The 13449-nt window shown below is 33.9% G+C and overlaps 2 protein-coding genes across 2 annotated transcripts; both read right to left on the reverse strand.

Moving 5' to 3' along the window:
- Window positions 1-64: 64 nt before the first annotated feature.
- LOC21408611 (FAS1 domain-containing protein SELMODRAFT_448915) lies at window positions 65-1001 on the reverse strand. Its single transcript, XM_010100194.2, has one exon. It carries the CDS (start codon window positions 999-1001, stop codon window positions 135-137), a length of 867 nt encoding a protein of 288 aa, XP_010098496.1. The 3' UTR covers window positions 65-134.
- Window positions 1002-3272: 2271 nt separating this feature from the next.
- On the reverse strand, window positions 3273-9274 carry LOC21408612 (gamma-soluble NSF attachment protein). Its single transcript, XM_024167052.1, has 9 exons — window positions 9082-9274; window positions 8316-8383; window positions 8122-8206; window positions 7851-8009; window positions 7221-7358; window positions 6076-6154; window positions 5149-5228; window positions 4254-4383; window positions 3273-3495 (listed from the first exon to the last, which is right to left on the reverse strand). The coding sequence occupies exons 1-9, from the start codon at window positions 9126-9128 to the stop codon at window positions 3394-3396; spliced, it is 888 nt and encodes a 295-aa protein (XP_024022820.1). The 5' UTR covers window positions 9129-9274; the 3' UTR covers window positions 3273-3393.
- Between the last annotated feature and the right edge of the window lie 4175 nt (window positions 9275-13449).

Here is a 13449-nt window from a genome sequence, read left to right on the forward strand (position 1 = left end):
AGAAAATAACAATCTCCAGAGAAGATTCCTAATATACCCAATATTCATCAAAAACCAACAAAAACACCCTCAAAAGACGATTAAAAAAAAAAAGAACAAAAAACAAAAAGAAAAGCCTCAATTTCTCTTTGCCTTCATCTGAAATTGTTCCTCTGAGTCTTGAACCCCAAAAGCGCACAAACCACCACCAAAACAGCCGGAAATTCAATGCAGAGACATGGCGGCGCGGCGTCGGAGCTCGACTCAGAAATTCCCCCGTCCGGCCTTTTCGGTGCCGGTGGCGGCCGGACCATAGCGGACTGGTCCGCCGGCGGGTCGAGGCCGTCTTGGCCGTAGACGGAGAAGTCGAACATTCTGGCGACGCCATGGACGATGATGGCGGTGGTGGCGTAGAGGTCCGGCACGGTGATCGGAGAGCCGTTGATGGAGAAGTTGAGCCGCGAGTTGTTGGTGATGACGACGGACTTTCCGGGGAGGAGAGTCGGCAGGTGGGTGTTGGTCTTGAAGAGGAGGAGCTCCGAGAAGGAGAGCCGCTGAGGGATCACGTGGTACGAGAACGTGAAAGGATCGCCGGCGGAGGGAAGGCGGTTGGCGCCGTCGTTTTCGGGGACGAAGAGGGTGGCGCTGAGAGGGAGGACGGCGCTCGCCACGACGCTGACCCAGTCGCCGAAGTCTCCGGCTCCGATCAGCGCGTCAATTATGTTGTTCAGCTGGTCCGGCGATGCCTCCGCGGCCGGAGACGGCGTCAACGGCGGCGGCGGCGGTGATGGTGGGTGTTGGGGCCGACGTGAGGGGCGGCGTGGCGATCGACGAGAGCGTTGTGGAATTGGGGGTGGCGACGGCGATTGCGGCGAGGGTGACTGCGGCGGAGAAGGTAAAGACGGCTGCGGCGATGGCACGATTGGAGAGGAGGAAGGGGAAGAATCTGCAGCGGAGAGAATGGCGGTGAAGGGGAAGAGGAAGAGGAGGAGGAGGATGAGAGACCGGAGGTGGATTGCCATGGCTGAAAGAAGTTCGTAAGAAAAGAGGTTTTTCTTGGGTTTCTTTCGGTTCTGTGTTTTTCTTGAAGATTGGCATGCATACGCAGAGGAGGAGAAAGAAAAATGGGTTTCTGGTTTCTTGATTTTTCTGTTTTGGAGTACTGGGGAAATGGAGAAGTAGAAAGAAGAAAGAATAATGTGCATGGAAGAGTATAACTTTATAAACTATAATAACCAACTTGTAACGAATTCTTCCCGCCAGATCTTCTTGAAGTTAGTGGCATTTTCGTAATTATGAGCTCATGCCAAGGGTGTTCTTGGTTTCGAAAAGTCAACCAGATGCCAAGAATTCCTGCGATCAACAGTCGCTGATTGTGCTATTGCCAATTTCTCATCACAGGACCTTAAAAAAAATAAAAAAAATAAAAAAAAAACCCCAAAAAAACTACAAATATACAAACACACAAGCAAATCCCAAAGGAACCACCAAAAAAAAAAACACAAAAAAAGGTATCCATGGAAGGTTCTATTTATTAGAAAATAACAAAAACACAACGGAATGGTATCTTGAAATATTGATAAAATAATCCATCTAATGATGTTATAACTACTACTAATTAGGCAATTAGTTATGAGTTATCAAAGTTTCCTCAGACCTTTCAATCTTGTCTGTGAGACTGATTCTTTTTATCTTGAATCAATTAGTGTAAGAGCACCATCAAAATCTTTTTGTAATTATTGAACATCTTATTTGATATAATCATATTCAGAAAGCTTGAAATCATTTGTGAGAAAAGAATCCACAATTGAGACTTGAGAGCCAAACTTTATCAATATTCTTGTTTTGTGTTCTTACATCTTCTCAATAGTCAGTGGCAGAATCAGCCGTACGTTAAATTTTTTTTAACAAAGTATCTTAATGAGGACATAGAATAAAATATATTTATTTTAGTTGAGGCATATATTATTTCAGTGGGGGTTTAAATATAAAATTTAAAAATTTTTAAAAATAATATTTTTTTCAAAAAAGGTTGAGTAAGGGCAGTAGCCCCCACTAGGCTGTACTGTCCATAGTCATGCATTGCGTGATATGCAAATTATTTTAGAAGTTCTTTAGTGATAGCAACTTTTTAAGTCATTCTAAGTTAAGATTAATTGGTTGCTAAAGCCTTGTAATTATTTATTGGTGATAGGTTTGCCAATTTTCTCGTGAAGATTGGTGATTGTAGAGATCTTGGTGAATCTCAAGAAGGAGTTATTGATTGCGCCAGACATTAAACAATCGTGATAGTATAGGAGGTTGATAATTCCTCAAGCATCTCTAAGAGAATTCTCTAAATTTTATCTAAATTCTAGTTAAAATGATTAGAAAACTATTTTAACTATTAACTTTGTCACTCCTATCATGCTCTCTATTTTAGCTAAATATAAGTTATTTTAATATTTATTGAATATAAAATATAACTAATTTTATTGAATTTACAAAATAAAATCTTTACATTTATTACAGTTGAAAGAATAAAATAATATAAAAAATGAAATGTCTAATCTTTGCATGCTAGTGTTAGAGTGGAAAAAAAACTAAGGAGACGTTTTGGTTTATAGATTAAAATCATGAGATTAGAACTATTTTTGATTTATGTGTATTTTTTGTGAGAAAAATACTGTAGCGAACCATGAACCATGATTCGAATCGGAGTACGAATCCCCCAACCAAATAACCCCTAAATCTTTAGTTATTTTGGCTAAAAACATAATATGACTAACATGATTAGAGTTGCTCTAATAGTAGACATAGACAAATTATTGATCTATATAGTGTTTGCACTCTTTTCCCTTTAACTCCTTTATTTTTGTCGTCATTACTTTTTCTTTTTTTTTTTTATCAAATTATTGCTTAAATCTGTGTGTTGATAACTAGGTATTTATTCTAGTGCAAACTGATTTTTTAACTTTCCAACAATTATAAAAAAAGTTTGTGAAAATTTTAAGCTTAATTCGTTCTTTCTTGGTAGTCATTCGTGGGCTAACATTAGCAAGGTGAGAATGGAGTGGAGGACCAACCATCTTTTAAATTTTCGAAGTCATTTCAACTTCCAAAAAATATGAGCTAAGAAATCGAATGACATTAACAAGGTTTGCAAATAATTGGCTTGTTAGAGTGTGCAACAACCCAAAGAGTTGCAAGTGGTTCTATAAGCATGGATTTTACATAATCGTCAAAAAAAAAAAAAAAAAAAAAAAAAAAAACCTTTTTTTCATTCAATTAAATGCAACTAATAATAATAATAATAATAACACATAACACATCGATTTTCATTTCATATATCTGTTGTGATTCTTGTGAACGCAATTAAGATAATAAAATACACCCAATATAACACGACTGTATAAAAAGCATTATTCTGGCTAATTAGGTGAGGTCATTTTCATCAAGTGGTTCTTCCACCTCCTTAGTATCAGTCTTAAGTGAACTGACATCGCCTGTAGGCAGTTTTCTGGCAAGCTTGATGATCTGCAGTCATTTATTTGCAGTCAAAGAAATGCTAAAAGTGCAATTTCACATAACAATAAGGTACGATCATAAAAAGAGGTGCAAGGCAGAAATCAATGATAATTTATCCTTCAGTCAAGCATTAGATAAAAATCAAGCATTTTGAAGGTATTTCATATCTTTTTCTTTTTTTAATTATGATCCTAATTTGTGCATGACGCTCTTTCCATCCAGTATGACACTCTATCTCATCAATCAAGGATTTTTATTCCTATGCAGCACAAGCAAATTTGCTCAGATCCAAAGACAAAACAGCCAGTTTCTAACCAATCTATTTTTCATCAATCTGTTTGCTTGATCTTGATCTTCAATGCGAAGAATTAAAAGGGTATCTTCTCCAACTTAGCTAGGAATTGAAAAAAGTCAACACACATATAACACTACTGGTAGATTTAAGCATTAATTACAATTAGGAGGGTCAACAATTTGCTTCAGTGCTCTAGTCTGAAGTTCGTTTGCGGGTGTTTCCATTTACAGGTCCTATTAGTTGTTTTCAATTTGTCCTGGCTAGAAAGAGGATGGTATGATTTTTTTTTTTTGGTAACATATATTCAGAATAAGTATCAGTTAAGTATAAAATTCCATTTGTTTAGATGCATGATTGAATATTGAGCCTAGAATTGATGGATGACAGGTTTAAATGGCGTTACATATTTAACTATTAACTGGATCAATGTAGATGACAGAAAATTTAGGAAGCAAACAAATTAAGTTATTACCGCGTTATCAAGATGGGAAATTGTGCTTGACTGAGCTACACGTTTGATCTCTTCAACATCACCTTCACTATAGGCAGAAAGCAGCTTACTGGCACAACGGTATTGGTCACTGCTCAAAAACGCATCGATCCTAGAAAGAGCCGAAATCAGAAAGTCAGACTTCCAAACCTTTTCTAAGGTTATGATTTTGAGCATAAAAAGTGAATGGAGAAAAATCATTTTCAAAATAAATCTCGTCAAGCTCAAATTTGGTGCTAATGATCTGTTTAGTCTGCAGATCATGTTTACACCTCATGGAACTTGATTGTTTCACTCGGCATAGGAAATCAAACCAAAACACTGGAAAAGATATTACACTGGAAAATCTCAGAATCAAAGAACTTCCAGCCACTCAAAAAAGGGATAAACTATTATCAAGTCAATTGTTTCTCATTCTCAAATATCTTGAGCTAGTAGTTCATTACATTATTTCTACGAGTTTATTTGCAGAGACAGTTGAACGGCATCGCAAATGCTTTTGGAACATGGCTTATCAATTCAAATATAGGTAGACTGCAGACTTGTTTTTAAACAACAAGAATGTGCTAACAAGTATTTCAATGTACATGGGGACTTCTGTTACTGTTCCCAAGTTCATGGAAACAAAAGGTGAAAACAGTGGACCCCAGAGATGAAAGAAGGTTATGAAAGAATGAAGTAACACTGTAACAGTAGAACAAATTACAAGTCAGTTAATCATTTTAGCATTTTGTCCTTGAGTTAATCAGTGTTTTCGCTTGGCTGAAAATCCCCATGCCCCACGGGTTATCCTTCAATATAGTGAGTAGAATATGAACCCAAACAAAAATGTATTGATAGTGACACGAGTTCCAGTGGGAAAATATTTTTTACTTACTGTGAACAGTCATTGTAGCACTTCTCTGCTTCCTTGAAATCATGAGCATAAAGAAATATAACGATTGCACTAAGATATGCCTGTATGGACAAAGGTAATCAGGAATTACTTCCAGATCAAAAACCATTGAAGAAGTTGAACCGCAGAAAATAAGACAGAGAGGCTAGTAAATGAAAGAAAGAGAAGAAAAAGCACTACTTTCTTTGAGAGATGTTGAGGAAAATGAGAAGTACTTGGACACTCTTGCTAATTGAAGAGCAAAAGTTACAACAAAATCACAGGACGCAATATCAGTTGACTAGTTGGCAAAGCACTAATTCAATTTGGAAAATTAACTAGACCTGGTCTTAGACTAATGTATTATTATATACATATTTATTCGAGTCAGCTGAGTCAAGGAAATTTTACAATTTGAAATTATGGGACAAGCCATCAATATGAGCGATCAATTCTATTTTACTACAAATTATATCTCATTTAGGCGTGGGACTTTCCTTTGACTATTGAATCATCCGAAAAATGTCAACGATAATTATGCCTGTAATTAAAATATGAGTAAATTCCCACATAGTCCCAATGAGTTAGGAAATGCGTATTTTGACTAAAGAACACATGCCTCCCTTCCTTCCCTTTATCCTCTTTGTATATTTTATTTCTTCTTTCCTTGGTTAATATACTCAGTTATTTCATTTGTCTAACTTAATATTAAATTAATAAATATAAATTGTAACTATAACCTAACCAGATTAAAGTACTTTATACTCTCTAGTCTTTCTATCCTTCTCAAGAGTATCATGATACTGCAAAGCTCAACCGAAATCAAGCATAGTTGCATACAGAAGCGACGGAAGTAACTAGGAATAACTAATTCAGCAAACAAAAACTGATGGAAGGAAAAACTAATATGCCAAAAAATAAATTTCACACCTTAAACTGGCTATTAGTAGCATTGCTCTTATCTGCAGCTAAACCCAATTTTAACATGAAAGTTGCAGCATCTGCATACCTGTCAAATGAAAGAATTAAATACAAATCTCAAATTTCTATGGTTATACAGACATACAGACATTATTTTAACATGAAAGTAGGATAATGTTAGAATTGAAATGGACGAGTGACATTATACTCAAGGAATTCTTACAGCAAAGAATTTGACATACAATGGTGATATCAATTTAGGGACAGCTACAACAGTTCCCAATAGGGCTGTTCCTCCCTTTTAGAGTCCATGTAACTTAATATAGGGTTTTTTATTATCTTTGTATTGCTTTCTTGCTTGGAAGAACTTGCTGTACTTATTTTGGACCGCCTATATGAACTGTTATAATGGTTATTGAGCAGAAGTTGTTGGCATGAAATCATACTACAAGTTTCAAACTCTAGTTCCTTCTTTTTTTTTTTTTTTTTTTTTTTTTTTTTTGTAATGCTTCTTTTTCTTCTCTTTCTCTCTCCCCTTACTCCTTTCTTCCTTTTCTCTCTTCTTATTTTTCTTCTCTCTCCACCCCCACCTTTTCAATATCTTTTTGGTCGCCCTCCCTGTTTCTTTCTTCTCTTTTATCCTCATATTGCACTAGAAAGCTCATAGTTTCTCTTCCTTCAAGTTTTTCCTCTTGCATGTGTGCCCAGATGTTGTTACCATTCCACGTGCGGTTCATAATCATATACAACCAAGACAAGAAGCTTTTCTAATATTCTAAAACGTTAAAACTCAAATGTTCTATAAAGACTCCATTGGCCCACAACTAAAAATGAAATAAGGAGCCCAATAATCAGTTTGGTAACAAATAACGATCACTTAATTCGACAAGGTTAGCACTTATTATCTATTAATTATGCCTTATTCATGCCCTGTTTGATGTTGGAGGCCCCAACTTCAACTATAGCTGAAGACTTTAAACAAAAAGTTGTATAAAACCTAAAATCCCAAGAATCTATTAGATAAAAGTTGCATAAGCATGCAGAGATGATTTTCTTCTCTTAAATTAGCTTTATTTTGAGCTCAAAATTATGCCCATAACGGGAAATCGCAGAGGATTCTCTTTGTTTTGATGCTATCTTGTAATAGAACTTACTTCTCGACTTTTATATACACATTTGTGGCGGCACGGTACAAATCAAAAGCCATTTGCTCTCTGTTGTCTTCTTCGAGAATAGAACAAGCATCAGCATATAATTGGATTGCTCCATCCGGATCAGCTTCTTCCAAAGCACTATTATAAGAGGGTGAATAAAAGTTTCACCAAAAACAAAAAAAAAAAGAGGGTGAACAAAAGTAAAATCAACAGCTTTCATATAAAAGCAAAATTAAAATGAAACACAAGAAGAAATTATGATTTGGATACTAAGACAGAACAGACCAACACATGCACTGAAAACTATTAAATAAGAAATGTATATAATCTCTCAACGCTGTAACACAATTTCTAATGGTGTGGAAACTCTCAAGTTGGCAAACGTTTCCTCTTTCTACGTGCATACATGAGAAACTGAAAATTGGAAGAAATATGAAAGAAAAAAGCAATCTATTCATTTCTTATTTCGATCATGAATGAAGGCAATGAATCAGTATAGAGTACGAGTTGCTCACAAGAGGTTTTATCATTGTTTTAGTTCTGATGATAATAAGACTCTAAGAATTTCCTTTTAATAAATGATAGGAAATTAGAATCAATAGTTGAGCAGCAAGTTGAATCATGTCTTACCGAGCCCCTTTTGCAAGAGCATCAGATGCAGGTTGAGATCTACCGCACTCAAAATACAACTCGGATGCCCTTCTATAAAAATCAGCAACTTCACTCCACTTTCTTAGCTCCTTTGCAAGAGCAGCAGCAGACTCCATATGCTTTGCAGCATCCCAGGGTCTAATTCGGTCGTAAAAGATGTGTAGCAAGACAACATTGTATACATCGAAAGGCAAAACAAAAAATAGATAAAAAAAAAAATTAAACGCAAAACAATCGATGAAGAGGATACGAAGAAATCATCTCTTGTCCTTTAGAAGCCTTTTCGAATGCTTCTTTTGCATTCTCATACTGCCTTGCAACCCTAAATGCATTAGCTGCAGCAGCAAAAAGTTTTTTCATAAGATCAAAAAACGAAAGAAAAAGATATACAGTTGGATTACTATTCCATAACTTCTATAATAAAATCGCATCACATTTGCATACCAGCTTGTTCATATAGAACAGTGGCACTTTTCCAATCAGCACTCCATCTTGTGAGACTCAGTTTCGTTCTGAGAAAATGAAGGTAAAAAACCATTAACTACCAAAAAATAATAATAATAATAAAACCATATGCTCTCCATATTTCCCACTCACAAATTAGAGTTTAAAAAGATTTACAAATTCACAAATAACTGCCAAACTACAAGCTATGGTTTTTGCCATATCATTTGCCCTTTTCAAGTCTTTGATTTCACAAACTTTTAAGAAAGAAAAATCTTCTTCCTATTTTGTCATTTTTATATGTTTGTTTCCACTTAATTCATATAAGATATTCATCAACAATCAAAACTTTGATTTTAAATCATGTTTTCTCAGCTATCATTTCTATTTTTTTGGGACGAGTAGAAGATCCCTCGGTCAACAAAGAGCAATTCAACATAGTTCAACACTTTATTCACAGCCAAAAACAAAAATTCTACAATTCGCACATCAGATAAGGCATTAGCAAAGCTACATCTTATTAAAATAATGATGAAATGATGAGAATCCCAATAATGTATAACATAAACTCTCTTTGAACTACAAAAACAGAGTTGAACAGACTCAAGATCAAAACTTTATTGGTTTTTGCAACCCACAAATCCAATAATAATTCGGAGAAATCGAAAAACACGTGAAAACAACGTAGTCTAAAAGCAATATTACAGATTGATCAGCGCACAAAAAGAAAAGTGGAAATGAGAGAGAGAGAGAAAGAGAGAGAGACAGTTTATCGGCTTTGGCGACCAATTTATCGGGATCGTTGGAACCCATGGCCGAGCTCGGAGTCCGTACAGCGTACGAGATTTTTCGGTTTTGTCGCTGAGGAGAAAAGGGCTAATAATAATGTTATTGTGTGCTGCAGTTGGAGATCGTTGCAATTTCCAATCTGGATCTCTGTTGGTGATTTTCTTTTACAACCTGCCACTGGATAAGTTATTGTGACTGACTTTTTAGTTCACAACTACACCTCATTCTTTGAAATTGAAAATTAAAAAAAAAAAATTACGGAAAAGAAAAAGGTTAATCTCACTTATTGAGATTTACTTTTAATTTCGGTGGACGTTTGGTTCATGGATTCAGAATTATGATTCATAATCATTTTTATTTTACGTGCATATTTTGTGAGAGAAAAACACTGTAGAATTATGAATCATGATTCAGAATCATGAATGAATACATGAAACAAACGGACTTCTAGTTTAGTCTCTAACGTCACACGGTTAATCAGTTTTGGATGGTTCAAATTAGTGATTTTAATTTCAGAATTATAATTAGACTTAAAATTATATATTATGGTTCTAATTTCAAAACTAAAATCATAATCACTTTTATTTGAACCCTCATGCTAATTAAAGTTTAAGTATTAAATATTACGAAAATGATCTAAATTTGAGACCAAAATTGAAAATAGTTGAGTTTAAGGACTATGCATGGAATTTTTTTTTTTATTAATTGTGTTAGTCTCTAAACTTTAGATTTTTCTAATTTTAATTCATAATTGCTACAGATTAATCAAATATTTAATGTTGAACTAACATAATGATGAAATTAAACAAAGTAAAACTTTAGAGATCAACTGTGTGACGTTTTAAAAGTCAGGGATCAAAGTGGAATTAAAGGTAAACTTTTTGAATTATTTATGGGATTAGCCCAAAGAAAGATAAACTTTCTAATTAAAATTTAAATAAATTTGTGAATTGCAATGTAATTTGACGTTTATAAAACTTAAAATATATATTTTGATAATATATGAGTCCCCGTTTGGTTCGTTCGTTTGAATTTTGTTGATTTGAACTTTTTTGTTTGAATAGAAAAATTGAATTGTGGGGTTTAAATTGTAGTTCGAATTGGTGTTTAGATGTTCAGTTAAAGTTTTAATCTAAACATGGAATAAAATTTGAATTAGTGTTTGGTAGATGTGAAAAGCAGTGCACTTTTTTACTATTTAAAAATGATTTAAATAGTTAAACTTAAAGAGAGAGGTAAATACTAAATTGAACAATTTAATTCAACTTAAATTCAAATTGTGTGATTATCAAATACGAGTTTAAACAATACTCACTATTAAAACTAAATTAAAATGAGTTAAATTAGTTATAAAAATGAGGGCTGAGTATACCAGAATCAGAAACACAGTGCAACCCAACTCGATCGCACCTTGGTGTCAACTGTCACATCACAAATCTGAATAGGGCGGGTGAAACCCGACAATGTATCCATCTTTGATGGGTGGGTTTTGAGTCGAAGGATTCTCTCCTCGAGTTGAGCCTGGCCCGACTCTTTTTTCCATTTATTTTTATTAATAAAAAAGGTGTTTTGGAAAATGTTGTCGTTCCAACAATGGGCACTACTCTTTCAAGTTTCAACCCTGGCCACTCACCGCGTTGCTCATCACTTGCCGACCTCTTGCATCTTGTTTATTTTACCGATTCGAGTTTACAATTCAAGTTTTGTTACAGTAAAAAGCTCTTAGAAACAGTCACATCTAACTTTTTTACTACAGTAAAAAGTTCTCACATAAAATCACGATTGTCTCCTCGCAATTGCTGGTAAGTTTTTAATATATTTTTTATGTTGATTTTTTGTCTAATAACAAAGTATTTTGATCGTTTTGTTCTTATTTATAAGCTTGTTGATTTTGCATTTGTGTTGTTGGTTTAGAATTTTTATGGAACGTTTGATTCATGAGTTCAGAACCATGATTTATGATTCTGATTTTTAAAATTTAAATTTTTTATGAGAGAAAAAACATTATAGAGAATCAAGAACTATGATTCAGAACCAGTGACGAATCCTTGAAACAAACATCCCATTAATATTTGATTATTTGTATTTGTGATTAATTTTACTGGTGTAACCAATAGCAGAGTCAGAGAGTCAACTATTTTAATTATAAATAGACAACAATTCAACTATTTTAATTGAGTTCAATTCACATTTTAAAATTCATTGTCCACAAAATTATCAATATTGTAAAATGAAAATTTGAAGGGCAAAATAAAAAGACTTGCTAATTTTTTTTATTTTTATTTTTTTAATATTTTTGTTGTTGAGGTAGAAATATAAAGGAGCCCCATGGGCGAGGCGCGGAGGCAACATGGGGCCAACGTGGCTCCGCTACTAGGTGTGGCCTTGGGTTTAATTTAAAAATAGTGTTGTTGTGATGCCTTGATGAGTTCTAATTTGCTACTTTTCTTAGAACGTGTATGAAGTATTGTTGATACATGTTCATGTGTATGCGGTTAGTTATTTTATTATATTGTTAAATTCATTCATATTATGTCAAACGACTTAATTTTTATTGATTATCGATATGCATGGTATTATAAGAGGGTTGCACTTATTTCAGCTTAGAGCATTTTCTGATGTGATGATAAATTAATATATTAATGCCAATATAAACCAGGCATTAAGCATTAGTACTTGGTCACCAGTGATTTCCTATACAGTTACTGATAGTAGCCTATTGGTCTACCGTGGCAATCCATGCGACTATGCTAGCAATTTAGGATCTTTGGTTTTTTTTTTTCTCTTTTAATACCAATACTACCGGTTGCTGTTGGGAAAATCAGAAAATGTTACACAGCAAAATTTTAAAATTTTTCGGATCGCTATATATTATAAATATTTAAGATCTAAATCATACCTTTATAAGGAACAATTATATTTCTAGTATAACTGAAGCGATCAAGAATAGCAAATGAAAGAGTCTCAACCAAGTAGACTTCTTTGTTATTCTCTTTTTTATAACCATATAACGAGGGGTACATATCATTCAATTTTTTTAATTGGTATCTTCTCCTCTCCTTCCAACCACAAAAGAGCTAAAAAAATGGTTCTTGATGTTTGATGGCAACTGTAGTCTATTAATGGCAACTGTAGGATTAATTTTTTAGTATTCTGATCTACTACCGAAAGCTAGTAATTTTGTGCCAAACACTATAAATTTTTAATATAAACCGTAATAGATCAAACTGTTTAAAAATCAATCAAATACTTATAACTGCAACTCTTATGAGTAATGAAAAACGGCGGTTCCTATCGTAAAAATAGCTATCACAATTTGCCGACTCATATGTCATAGACACGCAAAACTCTGCATGCACGCATTAATTAATTGTGCGCTTGGCAAATGTTGCAATATCGTAGAGTTTGTTGCAATTTTTGCTTTGCTTTCATATTTCTTCCTTTTACGTAGTATTGTGGGTATATATATATATACACATATGTGGCACATAGAATAATAGATTTATGCCTCGTTCATTTCACCGATTCGAGTTTTCAGTTTTAGGTTTTTATAGTAAAAAACTCTCATAAAATGTCACATCAAAATTTTCTACTACAGTGAAAAGCTCTCAGAAAATGTCACATCTCAGCTCGAATTAAAAACTCGAATCCGCAAAGTGAACGATGTTATAATCTCCCTCAAAATCGTCTAAGTTTTTCATTAATATAGAGAATCGTGTTAATATACAAAAAAAAAAAAAAGAAAAAAAAACACACGCAGAGAATGAATATATAACTAGAAAATGGAAATCTATTTAGTACGTATGTAAAACATCATTTCGCCTTAAAAATTTTGAGATCAATATTTTTGGGTGGATAACATTATATATTGATCGGACAGTTAGTAAAAAAAAACAATTGATGAGATTGAATTTTTATCATATTAAATTATTAAATTATTAAATTGTTAGATTTAATTGGTTAAGAGGTGGCACTCATTTCAACTTTAGGTAGTACTACTTCAGCCACACATTCAGGCGGTGTACTACTGAAACCGGTCTGCCTGAAACTGCTCCTGCAGTTAAACATGCATTTACATGATCTCTTCAATTTTGGGCACATTCATCAAGACCCATTAATTTCAATAGCTAGTTTCAATCATGCATATCTTTTTATTCATTATAATGCCCTACAATCCTGCATGCTCCTCAATTTTCTCAAAGTTAATTTGCCTCTCATGATTTCCCTCTATATATATGTATAGTGATATATTTTAACTCGCTTGAATATATATATATACATATAATATATATAATACATGCTGAATATCATGGTCATATATTCTCCAAAGACGTCCTCAAAGATC

This window comes from Morus notabilis, unplaced genomic scaffold, assembly GCF_000414095.1.
Source record: "Morus notabilis unplaced genomic scaffold, ASM41409v2 Scaffold276, whole genome shotgun sequence".
NCBI classification, from domain to species: Eukaryota; Viridiplantae; Streptophyta; class Magnoliopsida; order Rosales; family Moraceae; genus Morus; species Morus notabilis.